Source organism: Homalodisca vitripennis, unplaced genomic scaffold (assembly GCF_021130785.1).
Source record: "Homalodisca vitripennis isolate AUS2020 unplaced genomic scaffold, UT_GWSS_2.1 ScUCBcl_6712;HRSCAF=14055, whole genome shotgun sequence".
NCBI lineage: Eukaryota > Metazoa > Arthropoda > Insecta > Hemiptera > Cicadellidae > Homalodisca > Homalodisca vitripennis.
The window spans coordinates 4899-31558 of record NW_025782823.1 but is presented as its reverse complement, the minus strand read 5'-3'; the positions used below and the strand labels follow the sequence as shown (position 1 = coordinate 31558).

Below are 26660 nucleotides of genomic sequence, written 5' to 3'. Positions count from 1 at the left end.
TCCAGGGCTTGCATTTCACGATGTTTTAGTAATCTGGGGCTATATCTGCCTTTGCTTCACTATGATTAAGAAGAGGTGTCCACAATAAGGACATTCTGATAGCCAAGCAAGCAGCTTTTCTGGCTCTTGATTTCTAACTAAAATCAATATGGCCACCAGAAAAGCTGGCTCTTAAGGAAACTTATTTATACAGTAAAAGAAATGTTCACTTTTCATACTTGAAAACTCCATATCTTATATGAGTCCATTGAGAAAAGAACAAATTTTAATTTCTTAGTTTCAGCAAAATAATTGTTTTACTTCATAAACAAGCTAGGTATGATCAATATTTGACAACGTCTAATATTATTTTATGCCCAAACAAAAACGAATAACATTTTTTTCTGTTAGGACAAGAAGCTTATAAATTTCACTTAGTCCTATAAGGACCTTAGAGCTCTTTCTGGAGTGACAGGATATTCAGGATGAGGTAAGGTTAAGGGTTAGGGACTGCTTCCTATCCATGAGGAAGAATAGGGCACTAATCTCAGTCATGTCTTCTCGGAAGAAAGGGAAGCCAGCTCTGAACCAGCTATCCAATCGAAGCAGGCAGGAGGTGGCACACCCTTGTTGAGGCTAGCAAGAACCTCTGATACTTTGGGAATGAACCCACCAATTCCAACAGTCAGTTCCTGCAGTAGACTAGACCTATTGAATTAAGCCTTGCACCCAGAATCTCGACATTAGTGAATCTCGAGGTTAGTGATGTGCCACTCCTGGACAATTAAGTGACACATCGGTTTTTTGCTGTGCCCAGTGGTAGGTTCAACTGGAAGGTATAAACTAGCCAGAAGTGATCCCTGCTGGGTAACCAGATAACATACATGAAAGCTTGATTATCATTAAAAATCAAATCCCAAAGGTCCGTGGTACCTCCACCTCTGCCAGACACCGCAGGGCACTCATGTGGGTACCCAGCTCCATAGGGTCGGCGCAGCGAGGACACTGGCATGAGAAGTACTTGGTATTACGCAGATGCTCTCTCCGCGCCTGAGTTGTCCACAACATGTGTGTGTACATCGTTGTGATATCCTGTCCCCTGCACATAAAATACAAGGTGAGCTACTATAAACCTAAATAGGAATAATATTGATGGTATCATTACCCAGCTAATTACAAGTTGGATTGTTTAGAATATTTAGGATCAGAGAGCATTCAATATTTACGTGTATCATCATTATGTGCTATCAGAATTCAAACTTTCCTCTAGAATAGCATAGGCTCCAATTATTATTGGGTGATAGAAGGACGAGATTCAAAAATAGGATTCAGACACACAAGATCAGTGTGTGTCTGAATCCTAGTGTACTTCTGAATCCTGTGTGGATATGCCATGCAACGTGATCTATTACTCAAGCGGATAACTAAAGTAAAACATAACTACAATCTAGGTTACAAAAGTAGTATGCCACACCATGTGTCACATGACAGGCCTCACAAAAGTTGCATGCAAAATTTAAAGTCTATAACTATATGTATTACTATGTAACATAATTGTACTCAGTTTGTTTACAAATTTACTTATTGTGTGCTTTTCTCATTGCCACCATCATTACCCATATGACCAACGTCAAAATGTTCACTAATGCTCAACCAAAATCCCTTGGAGTGACATACACCAGTATTGAACTTGATAATACCTATCTAAAAATTAACACTTCATGTAAAATTTCTAGTAAAAAATTAACACTTCATGTAAAATTTCTAGTAAATAGATCAGTTTGTTCTCAATATCTTGTACAGACTGACAGAAATACAATTTTTCTAGCATCGCGAGTGATAGGCTTTGATAATACTCAGCCAATAAATAAATAATGCCAAAGATAACATTGTGACCCACATAAGTCTGTAATCACCATGTGTGTGTGTGTGTGTGTGTGTGCGCGCGCGCACGCATGTGCGTGTGTGCGTGTTCAGTTCAGTTCAGTTCAGTTCAGTTCAAATATGTTTATTTATTAACAGTTTTTTTTATTTGATACATGATCCCATGTGCCTGACACAGCACGTGCGGGATTCTGAAAAAACAAGCATCTTTACTACAATTTTTTTTATACGACTACTATACAGTGGAATACTCCAATATAGGAAAAGTCTACTCTAGAATGAAATTACTTTTTATAACTAATAATGATAACAATAACAATAACAATCCATAATAACAATTTAAAACTATCAAATACAAAATTTTAAAACAAAACTACACCCCAACAAAATACAATAAATACTATTACAATTACACCAACAAAACACACATTTTCTGAGTAAAAGGTATTCCAAGTGACTCCCAGTACATGTAAGCTCTCTCATGAGTCTACACCCATATGTATAAGTTATTGATTAATAAATAAATTAAATAAATAAATAACAACAAGATAAACAAACAATAACTATCAATAAACATCTAAATTCATAACAGCAATAAAGGTCAACAATAATGATGACAATGAACAACAACAATAACTAACTATAAACATCTAAATTCATAACAGCAATAAATATCAACAATAATAACAAATAATAAACTTCTAAATTCAATAACAGGATAATAAAACTTTAAACCAAAAAAATTCAGTAACAGAACTCAATAAATATAATTAAATGTATAAAACTGTTCAACTGGAAAGCCATAATCAGGAATCACATCATGGAGCATTTCATTATATTATAATTTGGCGAATATATTGTTTAGCTTTCATCTTAAATTTTGGTTTGCCTTCAAACAACAACTCGTCGCTGCCTTGTATGATGAAATTATTAAATATTTTAATTCCTGCATAAGTAAACTGTTTTCTAGCCATTTCCTTGTTCAGGTTTTCAGTTTTAATTGTAAATTTAGAAGACAGGCGTGTATTTCGAGAATACTCATTAAATTCATATCTGTACAGATTTTTATGAATATACAATAAGCAGTACAGTGCATATAGTTGATTGAAAGTAAATATATTACATTCCTCAAAAATATGTGTTACCCTGTCAAATTTTCTTAGATGATAAATATTTCTAATTGCAAAATCGTTGAATCATAATAACATTTTTCATGATAGTACTGTATGTACCTCCATAGTGGATAATACCATATCGCATTGTTCCCTCAAAACCATGAAAAATAAAGTTGCTTAAGATGCTCCGGTCTGAGAAATTCCCTCATATGATACAAGGCATAGTTTATTTTACTTAACCTTGTAGTTAAATCCAATGCATAACAATCCCATTTTAAATTTCTATCGATAATTAACCCAAGATACTTTATTTTCTCAACTATTTCTATTCTTATGCATTTACAGTCATATATACATTGATGATTATGACAAAAAAGTTCATATTCATTCTGAAGATTGCTACAAGTTTTAGTTCTATCGAAAAAAAGAATACATTTTGATTTGTTGGTATTTACTAATAGTTTATGTTCTATTAACCAGTTTGATATAGACTTTAAGTCACTACTTACTAGTTTTTTCAAAATGTTTTTATTATAGGAGGAGCAAATTAGACCAGTATCATCCGCATAAGCAAAAATTTTAGAATTTAATTTTAGTTTCAATAATTCATTTATATAAATGATGAACATAAGAGGTCCCAGTACTCCACCCTGAGCCACCCCAAATCTCAGTTGTAAAACATTACTAACACGATTACCTATCTTTACAACTTGACTTCTATTTTTACAAAATGAGGTTAACCATTCCCCGGCCCTACCTCCTATCCCATATAACTTTAACTGTCTTAACAATAAGTCAATATCCACCAGGTCGAAGGCCTTCTGAAAATCGAGATAAATTGCAATTGTATATTTACTTTTATCAACATATTCAGCGATATATTGTATATGTTTCTCAATTGCCATATCCGTACGGTACCTTTGTTTGGTAGGAAGCCAAATTGATTTTGTGAAATTAATGAACTATTGATGAAATAATTTAACAATTGAGTTTTTATTAAGCTTTCAAATATCTTTGCTAAGGTATTAATCAAAGAGATAGGCCTATATGAGGACATTTCCCTGCTATCACCCCCCTTAAAAATAGGAACAACACAAGCAATTTTTAATTGTTCCGGGAATACTCTTTGATCTATAGATTTAGAAAATATGTTATATAAAATTGGTACAAATACCTGCAAGTTATTTTTAATAGTGACTATGCTGATGCCATCCATACCACAACTATTTTTGCTTTTCATCTTAATTATGACATTGTATATGTCATCAATTGAAATGTTAAAATATTCTAATATTGTCTCTTTCACTGCTTGATCTTCATTAAATAAATCATAACCGAAAAATTTTTCTTTTAATTTACCCGAAATATTCACAAAATATTTATTAAATTGATTTGCTACAAATTCCTCATTTTTATCTACATCAACAATTGTGCCGTCACAATAGACTTGATCAATGTTTTTCCTATTCTTACCTAAAATAGATTTAATAACTTTCCAATAGTGTTTGGTGTTACCCTTATTTTGATTAATAAGTTGAGAGTAATAATTCAATTTTGTCATTTTAATTTATTTCTTAACTTTTTTAGACATCTGTTTATACTGTATTCTTAATTCATAATTTGTTTTATTTTTACAACGTAATTTATACAAACAATTTTTTTCATATATTAGGGAAACCAAATTGTCAGTTACCCATGGACGCCTCCTCCTATTGCTACTAGTGATCCTCTTTAAGTCACATGAAGCATTGTAACAATTATTATAAATATTATAAAACTTAGACAGACTCATATTAACTTCATGACATTGATAAACAGGTGTCCAATCAGCTCTTTTCAATTGTAAATTAAGCTTGTTGCTGTTTAATATCTTACAAAAATTTTCCTTGATCAAAGAGGACTGTTTTGAGGACTGACTATTAGAACATCCAGTCCGAAGTGATCTGTTATATCAGTATTTAATACCTGGCATTCAAACTTAAAAGGCTTAGAATTACGGATTAACACATGGTCTAGACATGACTGGGAGTCACCACACACCCTAGTTGGCACATTAATGTAATTATGTATTGTAATTTTGTAAATGTAAACCCATAGGAAGATATTAAATTAATATATTCTGGACCCGATCCAATTTCTTTCATTGTACAGACATTCATATCGCCTATTATTAAAGTAGGATTTATTGACGTTTTTAAAATATTTTCGAAGTCATATTTAAACTGAGCAAATGTAAATTTACAGTAACGGTAAAAACAAAATAAGGATACTTTATAACTAGCATTGTTGAGAGTTGGAACAGACAGTATGACATTGATTACATCAGCTGTGGCTAGAGAGATAAGACTGTGAGAATAGCTGAGCCCAGAGTCCAAGTAGACAAGAACACCTCCCGCTCTATATTCCTGTCTATGCTGCAATAACATGTTGTAACCTGGCACACAGTATCTGTTCTCTTCACCCAGCCCAATCCACACTTCACTCAGAATTATAACATCATACTTTTTATTGAGATATTGCAAGTAAATCAACAGCTCATCAAAATGTTTACGTATACTGCGAATATTTAAATGAAAAATGTTCAGTCTACTAATATGTCTGTCTGCACACATGAAATAAGGAAAAAAAAATCATGCTTGAGAGACTTATTGTTTATCTGCAGTAAGAGATCCAAATAGCTTGTTTATATCAGACTCACAAACAATTTGATATGCCCTTTCACCATCACCCTTCCTGACGAACACTTTTCCTTCCTTAACCCATATAAATGTATAACCATGCTCCCGGAGTTTTTTCGCCTTGAACAACAATTCTCGAGTGTTAGCAGTAAGATGCTCAAGTGCGTGTGTGCGTGTGCGCGTGTGCGTGTGCGTGTGCGCGCGCGCGCGCGTGTGTGTGTGTGTCAACTACATGCACACTAAAACAAGCATAATACCAATTATTAAATTAGGGTGCGAAGTGGCGGGGTCTTCATACCCCAACACATGTGCCAAGCCAGAGCGTCCACGAAGCACACGCACAGCCACCTTCTCTCTTCTTGAGTGCTGTACTTTTCGTGCGCGTGCACCTGGGAACTGCCTGATCCAAATCTTGTCTTCTTTTATACTTCCGATCAGGCTGAGCTGATCTGGCGGGCTTTCTGTTGAACTATCCAAATTTTTAACTTTCTTTTCCCACTACTCTCACCTGTCGGGTAATCTTCCCAACAATCTATCTTAAACTATTCTAATTCTAATTTTCCTTCTGTTAATCCAAGCCAAGGTGGAACAGCATATGCCGAGGGCTGCGTGATCAAGGGAGAGCTTGGTCGTAAATATGCGAAACTCTGGATACCTGGCGACCTCCAGTTTAAACCTAGCTTTCCCCAAGTAGAGCGGGACAATGCTTGGGGTGACCTTTAGATCTCCGCTACTCGTGGGAACACAATGAGTACAGAATTTAAAGAAAAACAAACAAAACCAGAGAGCTCTTGTAGCACTCAAAAAGTGGATGAAAATTCACGAAACACAGAGGGATTGATGATGGGCTCTGACCCTAGCAATCCTGATCAAACCCAAAAAACAGGCGGACTTCCTAGTAGAAGTCCAACAGCCTCCGACTCGGTTAGAGTCGAAACCGATGAAGAAGATGCGATACTGGAGGGCGATCACCAGAAGGAAGAGGGAGCAAAAGTCGAGAGACAGCTCCCAGCACTGCCTAAGTTATGTGGAGCCGCCAGGAAACGCATGGTCTGGTTCCGAAAAAGAGGGTATTCCCAAGAAGAAGCCAGGGAATTGGCCTTAAAACCAATTCCAGAAGAAAGGAATAAAAAATTGAACAAACAAAAAGAGGGAAAGAAACCGAAAAGACCTCACTCTGATGGATCCACTCCGGAGGCCCATCAGAGGAAGAAAACAAAGAACGAAGGAAATCAAGGGGAACGCAAGGAGCAATCTGGACAACCCCAGAAACCTTCCTACAAACAAGCGGTAGCTGGTATAAGGGTAGGGGTCTTGCACTCCAATTTTCCCGAGACCCTACTCACAACCGAACAGATGGAGAAGATCCAGAGCTTCATCCTGGAAGCTATCGTGGAGGAACAGGAGGGTCCCTACTCTCCAAGATTCTACGGTATCAACAGGAGACAAGGGGTTCTAATCTTCACCTGCGAAAACACCGAAACAGCAGAATGGCTTAAAGGAAAGCAAGACTCCCTAAAGCCTTGGGAAGAGGCCAGTCTAAGGATAGTACCAGAGGAAGAAATCCCTCGTGCGAGAATCGCGACTGTCTATCTTCCTGACAGTATACTTGATACAACCGAAAAGATAATGAAGCTCTTAAAAGGACAAAACAAAGAGCTATCTGTCGGAGAATGGAATGTTCTGCGGAGAAGCGACGAGGGGAAGTCTGTCCTACTCACCCTGGCAGTCGACTGCGCTACAGCGAACAAACTTGAGAAGGAAGGTCCTTGGATCGGCTACAAGTTTGGGAAAGTTCAGCTTAGACTGAAGAAAAAACATCAAGGAAACATAGAACAACCCACAAGGGAAGAGGGGACTACAGAGAAATCTGAGACGGTCACCACAGAAAAAATGACCGCTGAAGAGATGGAAGTGGAGGAGGCCACGAAGGTGTCAGAGCAATCTGTACATACCTTACCTAAAAGGTCTACTCCACAAGCCAGTGCAGCGGTCGAAGAAGAAAGACCCACCTGTTCTCTCTTCTTGAAGAAGGGACCTTCGCTCAAAGGACCATCCGTCTCGGCTCGAGGAAGAAAAGGGGATAAAGTCTCCAAGCAATCCAGAAGAAGAGACGGGGATGGACCACCTGGGGGAGGTGGGAAAAAGGCGTAAGTATGCGCCTAATACAGATAAACCTACACCATGCAAAGGGCGCAACTGACATCTTGGGAAGAAGGTTTATCTCAACAGGCCTGGATATCGCCCTAATCCAGGAGCCTTGGATCAATAGAGGTTGTATCAGAGGACTGACAACTCAGGTAGGTAATCTCATTTATGATCGAACAATTGAAAACCCAAGAACTTGTATTCTAACTTCAAAACTAATAACAGTCTTTCCGATTACAGATCTAATAACAAGGGATCTGCTGGCGGCTACAGTGAAGGTGGCTTCACTGCAAGGGGACAGAGAGGTTACTATAGCCTCAGCCTACTTCCCCAACCCGTCAACAAGCTGCCCACCAAAAGAACTAGAAAGACTATTGCAGAGCTGCAGAGACAGAGGCTCGGCCCTCATTCTCAGCTGCGACTGCAATGCTCACCACACGTATTGGGGAAGTACGAACACAAACAAGAGAGGTGAGGAACTTCTACAGTTTATGTTCAGCAATGATCTAGTGTTAGAGAATAGAGGGTCAAGCCCAACCTTTATAACTAGAAATAGGAAAGAAGTCCTGGACATAACCCTATCTACAGGACTCAAAAACATAAATATAGTAAGGTGGCACGTCTCCAAGGAGGCCTCACTATCGGACCACTGTCCAATTAGGTTCGACATAGAGGAGATAGGGGAAAGATACGTGACCCACAGGGTTCCTAAATCGACCAACTGGAGAGGTTACAGAGAGTCCCTGGTAGAAGAGTTGGAAGAAATAGGACCCTTTCAAAAAAATGAATTTGAATTAGAAAGGTCTGCATAAATAGTAGAGCAAGCTATAATAAAGGCCTACGAGAAAAACTGTCCTCCCAGGCAAAACCGGTTGAAGAGGGATGTGCCGTGGTGGACTGGGAGGTTGGAAACATTAAGAAACAAAACGAGGAAACTATTAAAATGGGCAAAAAGGACAGACGACTGGCTCCCTTATCTACAGGCCCAAAATGAATATAAGAAAGAACTTAGAACAAATAAAAGAAGAACCTGGAGGAATTTCTGTAAAAATATTAACAGTCTTCCCGAGGCATCCAGGCTTCAAAAAACTCTCCAAACGGAGCATACAAATCCTATGGGGACTCTAGTAAAGGACAATGGTGACCTAACAATGAACAGAAAGGTGACCTTAGAACTACTTCTGGAGACACACTTCCCGGGGGGTCAGCTAACTCGTAATGAGGATACTTATTCTCTATATGGGGGGGGATCCAGTCGGGAGGTGGCAAAAGCCAGACAGGTGTCTAACAGACTATTCACACACGAAAGAATTAAATGGGCGATAAGATCGTTCAAGCCATTTAAATCTCCTGGGGCGGATGGAGTTTTTCCAGCCCTTCTTCAAGAGGGGCTGGGACATTCTATTAAATACCCTTAGCATTCTATTTAGAAGCAGTTTCGCCCTAGGATATATACCAAAGAACTGGAGGATAGCACTAGTGGTGTTCTTGCGGAAAAATGACAGGGATCCAACAAAACCCAGTTCGTACAGACCCATAAGCCTAACCTCCTTCATGGTGAAAACTATGGAAAAAATAATAAATAGACACATAAGGGACGTAATATTACTGGTACACCCACTTAGTCCCACACAACACGCATACATAGAAGGAAAATCAACCACCACTGCTCTCCACAGTTTAGTGAGAGAGGTGGAGAATACCTTCGAAAAAAAGGAAGCCCTAGTCAGCGTCTTCATGGACATTGAAGGAGCTTTCGACCGAGTAGCATATCAATCCATGAAGACTGCGATGGAACGTTTTGGAGTTTCCCCAGACGTAGTCAAATGGATAGTAGCCCTCCTAAAAAGTAGACAGGTGAAAGCCAAGTACGGGGACGAATCGGCTGCGATCACGGCCCAAAGAGGCTGCCCCCAGGGGGGAGTCCTGTCTCCTCTCCTGTGGGCGATGGTAGTGGATGATCTCCTAAGAAAAGCAGAGAAGAGGGGGATAAGGCTACTATGTTATGCGGATGACCTAGTGCTTATGATTAAAGGGAAAAACATTGGCAGGCTGGAACGCCTAATACAAACAGAACTGAACTTCATAAGCAACTGGTGTCATGGGGAAGGTCTGCGGATCAACCCATCAAAAACTAATATGATTAACCTTTACCAGGAAAAGGAAATTCCAGCTAGCTAAACCGGTCCTGGAGGGAATCAGCATTAACCAAACAAAAGAAGTGAAGTATCTGGGTTTAATCCTGGATGAGAAGCTCACTTGGAACTCCCATATTAGAAACAAGACATCCAAAGCAATAATGGCCCTTGGGGCCTGTAAGAGACTCTTTGGATTTAAATGGGGACTTAAACCCAAAATGATATATTGGATTTACGAAACCATAATAAAACCAATGGTCACATATGCTGCTTTAGTGTGGTGGCCGAAGGTCGAACAAACAACAGCTGCAAAAAGGCTACAGAGTCTTCAGAGGTTAGCTTGCTTAAGCATCACGGGAGCAATGAGCTCCTGCCCAACACTAGCAATGGAAGCGGTTCTGGGTTATACTCCTCTTGGCCAGGAAGTGATGAGAACAGCTGCGATGAGCGCAATGAAGCTTCTAGGAACAAAGGTAATAAATGCTACCTCCCTAGAAGGCCACATAAAGATATTGGAAAATTTCCCTGAGGCTGAAATGCTAACCAAAGTATCTGATACTATGGTTAAGAAATACTCCTTTGAAAAACCATACACTGTCTCTATCGGAAGTAGGGAGGAATGGATTAAAAGGGAGGCCTACCCGAAAAAAGGAGTCCTGAAGTTTTACACCGATGGTTCACTCCTAGACTCAAGGGCAGGATATGGAATACATGGACCTGGAGTTGACATGGCTGTGCCCCTAGGAAGACATGCCTCAGTTTTTCAGGCGGAGGTCATGGCAATAGATTCATGTTCTAGAAGACTCACACAGTTGGGGACAAAAGGATTATCATACCTTATATTCTCTGATAGTCAGGCTGCACTGAAGGCACTGGATACCTGTTCGATTAATTCGAAAGCGGTCTGGGAATGCAGGAAGGCCCTAGCAGAGCTAGCAACAAATAACAGAGTAACACTCGGATGGGTGCCGGGTCATGAAGGAATTCATGGAAACGAAAAAGCGGACATCCTCGCCAAAAAGGGAGCAGAATCCATATTGGTGGGGCCTGAGCCAGGTTGTGGAATATCCTTCTCCAGCATTAAAGCTCTGGTTAAAGATTGGGAAAAGAGGACAAGATACAAGAATTGGAGCAGAGCCTCGGGTTTAAGAATATCCAAAACGTTTATCTCTCCTTATGCAAAAGGGTGGACAGCTCTCCTAGACCAGAATAAGGAGGATATAAGACTGATATTAGGAATGTTGACAGGACATGGCCCTCTGAGGAAGCACCTTATGAAGGTAGGCCTTAGTAGGAGCAGCGAATGTAGACTCTGTGGAGAGGAGGAGGAGTCAGCAGAGCACATTTGGTTGGATTGTCCTGCCATCGTAGAGACTAGGAAAAGATACTTGGGAGCATATCTCCTCAGCCCCAAGGACATCAGAGAACAGGACCCTAAAATCTGATTGGTTTTTGCAAAAGCCTCGGTTTTTGAGGGCACAAATAAAAGTAAGGGAGGCGCAAAGGTCCTTTTAGGACTAAGTGCGGGGACAAAGTGTCCTCTTCCCTCAGAAGGAAAAAAAAAAAAAAAAAAATTATTAAATTAGTTAAACTATTAATAATCAGTGTTAGTTTTAATTTAAACTTTTCAAAGAAGATATCAATAGTTTTGTTAAAAGTTTGGAAGAGGAAGATTGGATTAACTTTACTTACCTCGTCCCTCCCCCGTTGATAAAATATATGATGAGTTTTAACAAACTTTTATGCATTACTTTAATTATTCTTTCCCAAAAAAATTTTTAAAAACAATTTTGATAACAATTTTGGATAACAAATGAAATTAGAGAACAAAAGAAGAGCCTTATTAACTTAAGAAAACAAGCTATGTCAATAAAAAATATAAAACTGTTATCAACTTAAAAAGATTAAATCTACAATTTATTTAAAAAAACGTGAATTAAAGTAAAAATTCTTTTTTTATAAGTGAATTTTGAATTCAGAGAACATTGCTAAAACAACTTAGTAGATTTTAAACTCAGAAATTGGAAATTAAAATATATAAAAACATTAAAATATCAAAATTACTTTGGATGGGAAAACTATCTCAGATCCTGTTAAGATACAGTAAGTGGTGCCTTTAATGACTATTTTGCCAACATAATTCAGAATAAGTTACGAGGTTAGACTCAGTTAAGAGCAGATCAAGTCAACAAGAACAGCATAATATTAAAAATAACCAGTGTCACCAGCAAATCTTCCACTGTAAACCCTTTAGTGGACGTGAGATAAGTGGTATTATTGATTCTTTCAAAAGTAAGCCCTCAAGTGGTATGTTGAGATCTCAATGACAGTGATAAAAATTATGGTTGCCTGTAAAGTCGGTTTTACGGGCGAAGATTTTACGTGACAACGTCTTTTTCTCGGTAGAATATTTATTGATATGAATATTATTAAATTGCACAATAGGAACAAGGAATTGAATGAAAATAAGAATTGCACAAATTTTAACTATAGAAATATATTTTGTTTACTAAAACATTGTACATGTAAACTTAAACTTAACTAATTCCTATTTGAGTGATTTTGTTGAGGATAGGACGATGATAGGAGAAATATGAAATGAAAGGAAGTGTTTCTGTTGTAATGTGTCTTGCGAAAGTCAAGTCGATGGTTGTTCCTTTTAACGTAGTTGACTTAGAAACGTTTGATACGCAATCAAGATTATACGTATATTTCATGAAATTAAGAAACGAGTTGTCAGACTTTACGTTTTTGTTAAAATCACCACACAGAAGAATCGGTATACTAGAATCAACTTGCACGAACGGTGGCAAGTACTGGCTGTTGTGAACGTACGGACTGAGTCCTTGCCATAACAGTACGGGCATCGTAACGTTACCGGGCGTTACACATTTTCACGAATAAACATAGTTATCTGCTTTATCCCGTGCGGCGGACCCACAGTTATCTGCTTTATCCCGTGCAGCGGACCCACTGTACGGGCATCGTAACGTTACCGGGGCGTTACACTTTTTCATGAGTCACTCCGACCCGCAACCTAATTTAAGACGTTGTCACGTCAAAAGCAGCTAAATTATATTTGTGTAAGTTTTGGTTCATTGACTTACTTACATTAACTTAATTCTTCTCTAGTGTCAGGCGTATTTCCTTAGAAGCTATCTAAAACAACATCTATACACAAAAAAGGGAATGAGAAAGACATTAAAAATTACAGGCTAGTATTTTTGTGTCCACTAATTTCAAAAATATATGAAAAAGCCATGTACACACAATTTCATGAATATTTAGAAAAATATCATAACCTTAATTACATGGAACATTGATTTCATCAAGGGAAATCTGTTTTGTCTACAGCTATTTCATTTTTAGAAACTATAATAGTCTATTGATAGAGGAAAAAGTGTAGTAGGAGTTTTGCTCCAAACATTGCATGACATCGGAGTGAGAGGAATTAATAATACATGGTTTAAGTCATGCTTTTATGAACAAACTTAATTCGTAGAAATTACACATGTATCAAACCAAAACAAAATTACAATCACTATGTCTAATTTGAAACCAATTCTTTATGGCATACCTCAGGGAATTATTCTTGGCCCCTTACTTTTCTTATGATGTTACTGTTTTAGAGAGTCTGCCTGAAGTTGATACACAACATGTTTGTTGTGATTTCAGACTTATGCATGTTACAACACTTATGGTATGTTTGTTTTAACCTAGATTGTAATTATATGTTAAATTAGTTATCCATCTGAAGAAAACACTAACGGTTCCAATTCCAGAAAAAATTAAGAGTTATGATCTTGGTTACAATTAGGTGAGTAGTCAGTGATGCTTGTTACAAATTTTTACATTAAGTGTACTGTTATCACGTTGAATGCATTGTAAAAGTCATTTATCTAAGATAAACTCAATTTGTTAAACTCCTTCAACCCTTAATGCTAGAGGAAATGTTGCTCTTTTTTTGCTTAAATGTAATTAAAATAATTCTTTTAACCCTTTATGGTACCTTTACCAATTTTTATTGGTTTTGTATTTTTTTTTAATTTTATGTAGTATATTGACACCAATAAACAATTTTAGTATTGTCATATTTTTTGCACTAACCCTTTTTTAGTAATTCCAAGTGGGACATATATGTCCCGCTGTCTTATAAGGGTCAGAGCTCTAAATTTTTATGTGGGACTTATATGTCCCGCTGTTCTTCAATGCATTACTTTATTTTAGTTTTAATCGTCCTTTTCAATTATTTATTTTATGGGTATTCAAATTTTTATGTATTATATGTAAATTATATTAGTTAGCATTTGTAATATTAAAATTACGAAGTAACACAAACATTTCAATCAAGTAAAAACGTATTGAAAATACACAATTAAGGAGAAACTCTGCACAAACAGTTTGATACTTACAAAGTTATGTCTATGAAACTAAATGAGAGTATGCATATTGTAAAAAATTTAATAAATGTATATATGTATTCATACATACACAAATACAAAAAAAATGTATACTTACAAAGTAATGTCTAAAAAACTAAATTAGAATAATGTATATTGTAAAAAATTCAATCAATGTATATGTATATATTGTATATCTATATAATATATTGTAAGTAACAACATAAACTGATATTTTAATATTAATAAACATGATTTTGGCTACACTCATTTCCTGTGAAAAATTTCGAAGCAAGGCACTGCACACAAAATTACATCACAGTTTGAATACACTATTTTTGTTCTCTTTTCTTCATTTTTGGTACTGCATTGCCTGCACCTACGTCGAGTGTATGATTCCTTAGGGATATGGGTTCCAACATTAACGTGACGAACCTCAGTTGGAACACCCACATGTCCAGGTTTCTTGTGGCAGAATACCACTGCTTTATTGCCTCTTCCTTTTCTAGATGAGAAACCAGCAATAAGCTGGCGAGCCAAGTTGATTCTGAATGACAAGTTATTGCCCCGAGCTTTGGTCAATTTCCACAAATTGAATGAGTTGACAAGCGTCAACTCAGAAAAGAAATAGAACAGTCTATGCCACCATTTTCTTGATCGGCGGCCCACTTGATAGATGGTACGATGCTGATCGAAGTTGTCAACTCCGCCCATCAATGCATTATTATTCTGGAGCAGATATTTTAATTTTTGAACCATCAGATTCTTTTCTACCGATGAATACAACATTTTTAGGGTCATGGACTGTAGAAAGTAGGCAGACATCCTTGTTATCCCGCCATTTTAAAGCACAAATGTCATGAAGGAAACAGGATTTTTCCGGACATTTGCCATCGTTAAGTGAAACAAGAAAACAGTAACACTACGTTTCGAGATCTGCAATCTGATCTCTTCTTCAGGTAAAGAACTAACCTAATACATAATTACAAACTAGGTTAAAATAAACAAATCTTACTAAAGCGTTGTGGCACGCCTGAGTCAGGAATCACAACCTACATGTTGTATGTCAACTTCACTAACACTAAAGACATGCACTTAATAAAAAAACTATACAAAACACCAATCATTAAACTAAACTACGGAATACAGGTCAGGTTTTTATTAAGTGCATGTCTTTAGTGTTAGTGAAGTTGACATACAACATGTAGGTTGTGATTCCTGACTCAGGCGTGCCACAACGCTTTAGTAAGATTTGTTTATTTTTAACCTAGTTTGTAATTATGTATTAGGTTAGTTCTTTACCTGAAGAAGAGATCAGATTGCAGATCTCGAAACGTAGTGTTACTGTTTTCTTGTTTCACTTAACGATGGCAAATGTCCGGAAAAATCCTGTTTCCTTCACAATCCTTCCATCGTCAAAAATAACCTTCAAACAAAGGACAAATGTCATCTTTGGTTCGAAAGGTGTAGTCTCCTCTCTTCAGTTCTGGCTTTTTGCTAGTTAATACACTAGGCAACCCCACTATATCACCTCGCACAGTCCCACAACAGTAAAGTCCATTTTGCAGTAAGGTTTTTGCCAAGTTGAAAGAGTTGAAAAAATTATCAACAACAATAAATTTTTCTGTGCCAAAAAAAGGTTCACACAAATTCAAAACCACCTTCTCGCACATCAAAAAGGATGCAAATTGTTCATTTTGCTTAGAATCATCACATTTTCCTATGTAAACTTCAAAGCGTACAACATATCCTGTTTCGGCATCGGCTAAACACCAAACTTTATAACCTTTTTTGATAGGTTTCATTGGTTGATATTATTTCAAACTCGACCTACCCTTGAAGGCTACCATGGCCTCATCAACTACCAGGTTACCAGATGGTGTGTAGCATTCAAAGCACTTTTCCTCCATATGTGTAATCAAGGGTCGCAACTTGTATAATTTATCATAGTTTGCATCTCCTTTTTTTGGGTGATGAAGATTGTCATTGAGATGGAGGTTCTGTACGATCTTTTTATACCTGTTGAGTGTCATTACCTGGGAGACACCAGGAACATTCAGGAATGGATCAGAGCTCCAATAGTTCACTGCCGATGGAAATATGTGGATGCCCATCACAATTGTTACTCCCAAAAATGCTTTTAGTTCATGCACATCAAAATTTGTCCAATTTCGAGCATTATTTTGGGTTGCATATCGGTTTGTCTGCTCACAAACCAACATGAGTAACTCATTATTAAAATATTGGCTAAAGTATTCAATTTCCTGGCTCAATACTGAAAATGTTCTGTTTGATTTAGCTTCTGTGTCTTTGACTTTTCCTAATTTTTGAACTACATTCTTCGTCATACTCATACCAACCCGCGTCCCTCTTCTGCCTTTTTTATTTCTTTTCTCTCTTCTTGCGTTAGTTTTTTTTGTCCTTTGATTATTTTCCTCAATGGTGTAGTGTTTTCGTTTTATAGCTGATTTCTTTACTGCCTTTTTCATTTTCTTTCTTTTGGTTTGATCATTTATGCATGGTTCCTGTTTATTTTCCGTTTTATTTCCATTTTGTTTACTGTAGGTATGGTCAAGCACTGGCAGACATGGTGGGTCATCTTCAAATAATCCATTATTTCCCCTTGATGTAGACGGTTGGGAGATAAATAGATCTTCAATAACAGGTTGATTTACAATTGGTGTATTCACACGTGTAGAAGTAGGCGTCGATTCTAATGAAGTATCTTTTGAATTAGGGTCACTAAATTCTAAAAAGTCATTTTCACTGTCACCTTCAATGTCAGATGTGGCTGGGTCGTCTGGTAAACCATATAGTACATACTCCAGAATCTCATCTTCATTCAATGCCTGCAAATAAAAGATGACCGTAAGCAAAAAGAAACTATTCGAATATCTTGATACGTACGTAGTAAATAAACCATTTTACAACAAACAGCCTGTGGTGGATGGATTATTGAGGCAATTATATTTTCCAAACAAGGACAAATAACGATGAGTGGACCCGATTTTCTATATTGATTGACTGAAATATTGGTATTTATTAATCTTAATTGTAAGAACAAACTAACTAAAACATAACCTAACTAATATAGATATTTTGGTTGTCAATATTGATAGTTATACTAATCGATAAATAAACTCAGCCCGATTATATTCCATGTGGTTGGTAACACAATACTGTGTAGATCTAATAACATTTTAGTTTGGGCTTATGTATTTATTATTACTATTAGCACCAATTTATTTCTGATTATCTGCCAAAAGTTAAAAATGTGTAGTAAATATAACGCCATTATATACTTTATTGTTAATATTATATTGTGTAAGTGTATTATTTTATAAACCCTACAAAAAATATTGCATAATGTAGAATAAAAGTTATACGTCTTCATCACCTCAAGGACAGTGGGACAATAGAGTCCCACTTGGAAATTAGTACCTAAATAAGTTATAAACGCTAAACATTATATTCTAAATAAACCATTATATTATATAAAATATTTAAAATCAATTTAAAACAGTAATACTCACTTTTTCCATTTTAAAATATATGAGTCGTTGTAAAAATCATAACCCAACTTCTGAACGTTCCAAAAATGTCAGAAACGTGCAAATCAGCTGTAACCACATTTAGTGAAGTTGGAATCTATGGCTGTGCTGTTCATATTAATTTTTTTTAGTCCACATATATTCCTGAAGATGGTAGCACTAACAGGACTTTATTATCTATAAACAGACTTAAGTAACAAAGCAAAAATGAAAGTGGGACATAGGTGTCCTGCGGTACCATAAAGGGTTAAAAGATTTTTTCACTTAACAAGAGAAGAGAAAGGTTAAGAGAAGCAAATTTTAATTGTAATGATAAAAGTTATAATTAATTATATAACCTTGGCATGTTATCTAATTACTTGGGTATGTCGACCGCTGCTCTCACAGTAATCCGGGTGTTCTTGAAGGTGTGCTTTGTGTTGGGTATGCATGAGTGGCACATGATGAAAGCGGTTGGCAACAGTGCGAGCAGTTCTACTTGATCCTCTTGTATCTCCAGAGCGTTCACGTCGATCGCGCCGCAGATGCGGTGGATTATTTCAGGTGAAATGTCTCCAATGGCACCATCATCAAGTTTTGAGAGGTAATTATTTATGAGGTAGCTGACCACATTTTCATCCAGTTCCCTACAAAGTTAGTTTAGGGTGAGGTGCAAAGTAGTATTGCTCAGTCTTTTGGAATATGACTTATTGATAAAAACTAGATAATTTTTGACACCATCTTGTTGGGACCATCATATCAAACAATTATGTAAGAAATTGTCAAAATTTGTCTATTACGTAAATTAAGAAAATGTATTATCTTAGACATGCTAGTTTCAACTTATTATGCTTTTTTCACTTACATTTAAGATATGGAATAACATTGTGAGGCAATAGTAGTGGTTTACAAAAAGCTTTTAAATGGCAGAAAAAGGCATTGCGAACTATTAAGAATGTACCTGAAAGAGCAATATGTGTAAGGAACTAAAAATAATGAAAATTTCAAATTTGTATGTTTATTGTTGTTTAGTGAATGTTAAAGAGTTGTTATGTAATTTTTTAACTAGAAAGGAAATTCATAGTTATTTTACCAGAAAAAAACCATATTCTAGATTTACTTACTGTCAAACTTGAAAAGTAAAAACAGCCACATATATATGAAAATGAAGCTATTTCACAAATTACCGAAACCAGCTTGATCTGTACCTATAAAAATATTTAAAATAGTAGTTGAAAGCTGGTTAAAAGAGAATGTATTTTATTCTGTTGATAGATTTTAGCCTATGACACTAGCACTATATATTTTTAACTAAATTGATATAGGGTGAATTTAAGTTAGTGTCAAAAAATTTTTGGGTGATACTACTCAGTATTATAGACCAAAATATGAAAATAAAAAATCCCTATCCCATCTACCTTTTAATTACGACCAATTTTCGCTATTTTGTTAAAAAATCATGTTTTGTTTCAATAAAACTCAATTTCCTCCATTATTTTTAATGTCTTTTTAATTCTGAATCCATTTTTGAAATCTACACAAAATTTTACATGGGAATAATGGAGAAAAACTGTCTTGAAAATAAGTTTGATACAAACAAATTGCTAATAAATCAAATTCTTAAGTTTTCGGCAAAAACATTAAAAAGATATTAGACCCGAGGAATTAAATGAAGTTAATTCTGAAAAGAGGCCAATACTACAAAAAACTTGCCCATTTTGTGGGCTTTAAAAATAATGGTTACTTTTATTTTCATCTTCTACTGTTTATTAAAGAATCAGTATTGGAAAACAAGGTCTACTTAAAATATCACGGTGCCAAATAACCAGTCAAAATTGTGTTTAATTCAATAATAAATCAAACATAGGATAAACACATAAAGAACAGTTACAAAAAAGAATAATCATAAAAGTAAGTAATCTACAAATTGTAGAGTAGAGTAGAGTTCTGTCGCTGGCTGCTCAATAGTGATATTGAACAATATAATTTTTTGAGAAACATTTTGTACACCGATGAGTCTACCTTCACTAGGGCTGGTGTTTTTAACACGCATAACATACACCATTGGGCCGAACAAAATCCCAGGGCTTCAAGAGAAAGTTCCTTTCAAAGACGTTTTCATCTCAACGTATGGGCAGGAGTCATCGGAAACCAACTTGTGGGTCCCCACATTTTTCAAGGAACCTTAAATAGTGGTTTACTTGGACTTTTTACAGCATACCTTGCCCACACTTCTAGATGGACTTGATATGGACCACAATCAGAGGGACAACATAGTTTTCCAACAGGACGGTGCTCCTCCTCATTTCAGCAATGAAGTGCGTCAGTGGTTAACGGACAATTACCCGACATGGATAGGTCGCACTGGATTTGTAGCTTGGCCAGCCAGATCTCCTGACCTATCTCCTATGGACTTCTTTGTTTGGGGGGACTATGAAACAGGAAGTTTACTCGACCACTGTAAACTCTGAGGAAGACTTAAGAAACCGGATTGAGTTAGCTGCCCAAATAGTGCGTAACAAGTTATCTTTGAAGTTATGTGTAGACTGACGGTTAGGGCCATGAGGAAGCGTGCGAGAGCCTGCATTAGAAACGGAGGCAGGCAATTTGAAAACAATTTGTAGATTACTTACTTTTATGATTATTCTTTTTTGTAACTGTTCTTTATGTGTTTATCCTATGTTTGATTTATTATTGAATTAAACACAATTTTGACTGGTTATTTGGCACCGTGATATTTTAAGTAGACCTTGCTTTCCAATACTGATTCTTTAATAACCAGTAGAAGATGAAAAATAAAAGTAACGTTGCATTATGTCATTTTAAAGCCCACAAAATGGGCAAGTTTTTTGTGGTATTGGCCTCTCTTCAGAATTAACTTCATTTAATTCCTCGGGTCTAATATCTTTTTAATGTTTTTGCCGAAAACTTAAGAATTTGATTTATTAGCAATTTGTTTTGTATCAAACTTATTTTCAAGACAGTTTTTCTCCATTATTCCCATGTAAAATTTTGTGTAGATTTCAAAAATGGATTCAGAATTAAAAAGACATTAAAAATAATGGAGGAAATTGAGTTTTATTGAAACAAAACATGATTTTTTAACAAAATAGCGAAATTGGTCGTAGTTAAAAGATAGATGGGATAGGGATTTTTTATTTTCATATTTTGGTCTATAATACTGAGTAGTATCACCCAAAAAGTTTTTGACACTAACTTAAATTCACTCTGTATTGTTTTTTATTTATTTCTTTTTGTGTATTAAGTGTATGTATGTGTTATTGTTATTATAGTTTTAGTATAGATTATTTATATATTTATTTAATAATTATTATAACTTCATTGTTACCTGTTATTACCTTATATGTATATAACTAGTGAGAATTTGACAACTGTCCTTTAGACAGAGATTTATATTTATATTAAGAAAATGGTTAATTGTAATTGCACAATGTGTTTAAAGAAAATAAAAATTCTTTATTCTTGTTATAACCTCCACCTGTAAATCTTCTTCTCCCCTTCTGTTATTCCTCTCCCCTTTCTCACTTAACACATGATAAACATATCAGTTTAAGTGACTACAGAATACATTTAATTTAATTTATCAAATTAGCTGTTTTGAAACAAATACTATTAAAGCAGTACAAAAATTACTGAATTATATGAGGATTGTTATATAAAGTCTTAGACTGATGTGTAAACTCTTTGTCTGTAAAAATTATCCCAATCAGCGTACCAATTACCTATTACCTTTAATAGATTCTCTATTGAGTTTTAATACACTAACTATTTCCGCTACATCCGAAAATTACAAGGCTTTGTCAATTTTTTTCAAAACTGCCCCTAATGTTTTTTACTGTGGGATGTTTGGTGTCAACATGTTGTTTGTTGAAGTCCTTATTGGCAGTGAGGAATAATAAAAAGCAAGAAACCAGATCTGAACTATATAATAAGTGCAGAACAGCAGAAATGTTTTGGTGAATTAGAAGCTGGAATAACACTTTAAACAATTTTAGTTTTGATCAGAATTACTAACACCTGATTCTGAATCCCAAAAGCCAAACAACAAAACACAAAATAAATGCTATGTATACAGTACTAGAACTTGAAAACTAATAAAACAAGAGGAAAGACACAAATATGAATGTCCTATATGTAATGAAGCATTATGTAAATTTCCAATCTTCAAGGACCTATTTAAGTTTGGATTGATCTCTAAATCACTAACATTTTAAATCCTTCACTGTGTGTGAGTACGTCATTTTGAAATACATAAAAAATGTTCAGCAGCAAATATGTACTTGATCTCTTTGAGGAATGCATGAGTGAAATCCCTTTTCAAACCCTTGTGCGGAACATCTGAGTTTATAAAAATGTAGAACTTGGATCCATATGAGGACTCTACGACAGAAATGTTGTGTGGTAATAGTAGTTCTGTGTGGCGATTCGTTAATATTGCTACCATCGTATTTCTACCCCAGAAGAGTTCTAGCTTGTTTATACCTTCCAGGTGAACCTACCACTGGGTACAGCAAAAACCGATGTGTCACTTAAATCTGGACAACCTTATGGATGTCCAGGAGCGGCGCATCACTAACCGCAATGTTGAAACATTGGAGTGCAAGGATAGATCGATAGGTCTAGTCTACTGCTGGGGATGACTGTTGGAGTTAGTGGGTCCCTAAAGTATTAAAGGCTGCTAGTCTAGACATAAAAGCATGCTACTCTTGCCCATTTTGAATGGAGAGGCTGGTACACAGCTGGCTTCCCTTCGTCTTTATGTGAGATTAATGCTCAAAATCTTTTCTCACGGATCTTGGCAGGAGGTGGCCCCTGCTTCTTGTCCTAAGAGGATCAAAATAATCCAAAAATGTTATATCTTTTGCATTGAGGTATAATCCATTTGAATCTTCTGGTAATGATCTCACTTTGATTAGAATTATGAATAGTTCTATTGGCGTACTTACTTGTAAACCTCAGTTGAAGGGCCTCTTTTGTCTATATGAGTCTCCATTGACATGATCACTTTCCATTTACGAGGGTTCCTCTTTTGCATTAAGAGGCTTCGCAGAGGTAGAATGCACTCGTATCTAAAATCAAAATAATGAATTTCAATCGCTACAGAGCAATTTATATCACAGGCTGCAATAAAGCAATCTTATAATATAAACTTAACGTAACTCAGGGACAAAATTTTAAATTAACAATATGTGTTATAATGTAAAGTAAGTTACTTTACATATTACTTAATTCATTTTATCACTAATGTATTTCTATTTTACATATACTGTAACCAAAGACAGACAAAACTAGACATTTCACTGAGATTAGTAAGTAGGACAAAACAGAATTTAAAGTGTTTCACTAGGCCCTGTCAATGGTAGTACTAGGCTTGACCGTCACATCAGGTTGTGAATGTTGTTCTAGTGAGACTTCCATTTTTCATCTTTTCCTGCACTATGTACAGTCTGAGCTTTAGATCCATAAAAATATTACTATTAGATTAAATTTAGTAAAAGTTAAAAGTGTAGGAAGGATCTTAGTATTTAAATGTATGTTTTGTGATGGAAAAATCTGTTATTAATGAAAAAATTAAATAATTTTATTCAAGTGAATATCAACATTTCAATTATTAAATTTAATACTTATAAAAACAAGTTAATATTGTTGCAACAATTGAAATGTGTGTAAGAACTGTGAAATTGACATTTCTAAAACACAGTGTAAAAAATAAAATGCCTATATAAAGAATACATGGTTTGAAAATTTGTGTTTAAAACTTTATTTTTGATATGGTACAAATTTGTTTAATACCACTAAAGACTGACATGAAAATGTTAAAAAGAACATTTATTTCAATTACTTTGGATTAACCTTTTCACAATTACATAATAATTCTCACAAATCAAGTGCTAACAAAACAATAATATCTCAATCGTAACGTCCAATAAACTAAAAGCAATGCAACTTTCTAGGATTCAAATCATCCATTTATTCATCCTTAGCTCATATCTGGCACAAAGTAATGATATCTAACTTTCAATCAGTGCAATAAAAAATTAACATGAAACACTTAAATTCTGTACTTATTTTACAACAAATAATAAATATTACAGACCTGCAATCTTTGATGTCTTTAATAGGGGACAGAGAAAGTATCTTGCACTCAATGGCATGGCAATGTGGGTCACGCAAGCCAGGACACGCAGGACTACATACAGGCCAGCCACAAGACTCACACCTTGCTGCCCCAGGGGGTCTGAGACACCCCAGGCACACGGGACTCGGCTCCACCACCTTCGGCCCCACCACTGTCGGGGCCTCCTCGTACAGAACTTCTCCCGCCGCCACATCACGTGTCGCTACCAGGTAGCGACCAAGTTCTGGACTAGTTCTAACCTGCAATGACCTGTTTATTTATAGATGAAATTACATTGCAAATTAATTAGTTTTCTCAGTTCCTCCAAATAGTTTTGAAACGTTATGTAACAACGAATTTAGTGGGAAACGGGTCTCTACAATTCCTACTATTAAACTTTAAGTTTAAACCTATTTAGTTTTGTTCAGTAATTGAACTTACTCAGTTTAATTAATATTATGCACTCAGGGAATTTTACATTAACTCTGTAACGACTCGTATATCTCATTTGTATGTGAATCTAGAAATATAGTTAAAGTTTTCTGTTTTCTAAACGGAAACAAATATTAATATTAAAAATATTTAAAACTTATTACAAATTAAATAATAATATATTCATAGTTTATTTTTGTCTGCATTGTATGGTAGTTATTTTTTCTCATCATTGTAAAATTTGTAGTCAGTAGTCAAATATTTATTGACACAAAAAGTACATAGCAAACGTCAAATATCTAATAATTTTGAGGCACACATGCCTCATAGAGCTCTCATTTATATATACATTTTGACACTCAATCGGGAGTAAATCTCCTGATTGTGAGGTTTCCCAGTTATACACCATAAACTCATTTACACTATAAAACGGGTTTCATACTAAATACATATCAAACAAATTTTAAATGCTTTAAGCGTAGACGAATTTTTAATTTCATTTGGCAAGTTGTTGTTTAGATGAACCCCTGCCTGTGAGGGCTACCGCACTGTCTCTCTGTGGTGCATTCCTGTGTGGTTTTTTGAAAATATAATGGAGGTTTACGTTTTTCATATTCATACTAAATAACTATTAAGAAAATTAAACAATTTCTTTCTATAACAAAAGTATTGATTATATTTTGTTGACTGATTGTATTGACTTAATTGATACACTGTATAGCAAACTTGTTAAGGGTAAACAGTCCAAACTCATTTCATTAACCTCCTCAGGAATTGTGACTTCAAAACTAAAGACTGTGGTTTGGCTAAGTTAACTGAAAGTTAACTTAATACCCCAAGGCAGTAGTATTCTTTTTAAGCTTACATATTACTATTACATATTATTATTATATAACTGTCTTGATCGGTATAACAATCAATATTACTTATAGCACCAAAAACTTCACAGACCACAAATGCTCTTAAATCTGTTGGATTCCAAAATCCACATATGGGTTTATTTTCTTGGTCAGTGCAACAACGCAAACTCCACTGTGGAACCGTAAATAAATTAGAGCCGAAGAGAATTTAATCGGTCGAATCTGACTCTTTTGGACTGCAGTTACTGTTCAGTTGTACGTAAGTTATATATTTTCTTTAGATAGACAAAAAAATCAAACATTCACTATTGCACTTGAAAAATCTTAGACAGAAAGTAAATTAAAAGAGCCGCAAGTAGATGGTTTTTTAATCCATGTTAATTTTGTCTGGTATATATTTTCTTGATCGGAGCACAAGTCAAACTCAACTACGGCATTTGAAATAAATTAGATGAAAAATTAATATAACAGACGGAAGTTAACACTTTTTTACAAAATTAGGTTTTAGAGACTCATATGTATATATTTATTGATACAACAAAACCTAAAACAGAACAAGTCAAAATTTTGTTTACATTTTGAATTTGTCAACCATGGATACTGAAATATGTACCTGATGTTTAAAAATTATAAGGCTCCTTCACATTACATCATAAATGCTTTCATTAAGAAAGCTATGGCCTTTGATTTTGAAAAATGGGTATGAAGCCATGGTTAACTACTAGTATTATATATGTTTTAATGATTTTTTATGTACTTTTATATATTACAAATTTTTTGATAATTTAATTCTGAAGAAGTTGAAAACTAAAACTATTTACATTATCCTAACTATAATTACAATTATTTCAATACAATGCTGTAATGTTGGCAATTTTGATTACTAAGGCTTTAAACAACAGCTAGGCCAATGGGTTGAAACTGAAAATCAACGAAAATTCCAATTAATGACTAAAATCCTCATTTAACACCTTAGAACTAAACTCTTGACGGTTTTAACGCCAAAGAGAAGTTTTACTAAGGTCACCTATGTAAAGACACAACGTTGGGATGACAACCTCAAAGGGCCTGCACTGGGTCTTGTGTTCAGGCCAGTGATGTTTCTGGTGCTCCTTGCTACAGTAGGACACCATCTTGCACGCACTACAGGTCAGTGGCCCCTTCTGGGAGCAAACAGCACACACTGCGTCACCACCCATCACACCAGCACACCAGTACTCGACTGAAACTGTAGCCACACTGTTGCACCGGCTATTCACAACGTGTGGTTAAATATAGGTTCACTACTACAGCTGGCCTGAAAGCATTGGGTGGCTGTTTATTTTTAACTCTCATTGGTTTTAGCATTGCTTTTAAA

General features: G+C 35.5%; 1 protein-coding gene across 1 annotated transcript; it reads right to left on the bottom strand.

The window, feature by feature from the left end:
• Nucleotides 1-912: 912 nt before the first annotated feature.
• On the bottom strand, nucleotides 913-26660 carry LOC124373930 (SET domain-containing protein SmydA-8-like; the record flags this gene model as incomplete). The annotated part of the gene is given in 5 exon segments (XM_046832240.1): nucleotides 913-1078; nucleotides 18253-18519; nucleotides 22840-22962; nucleotides 23991-24271; nucleotides 26362-26660. Coding segments are annotated over 5 exon segments (978 nt in total), but the record flags the coding sequence as incomplete, so codon positions are not given.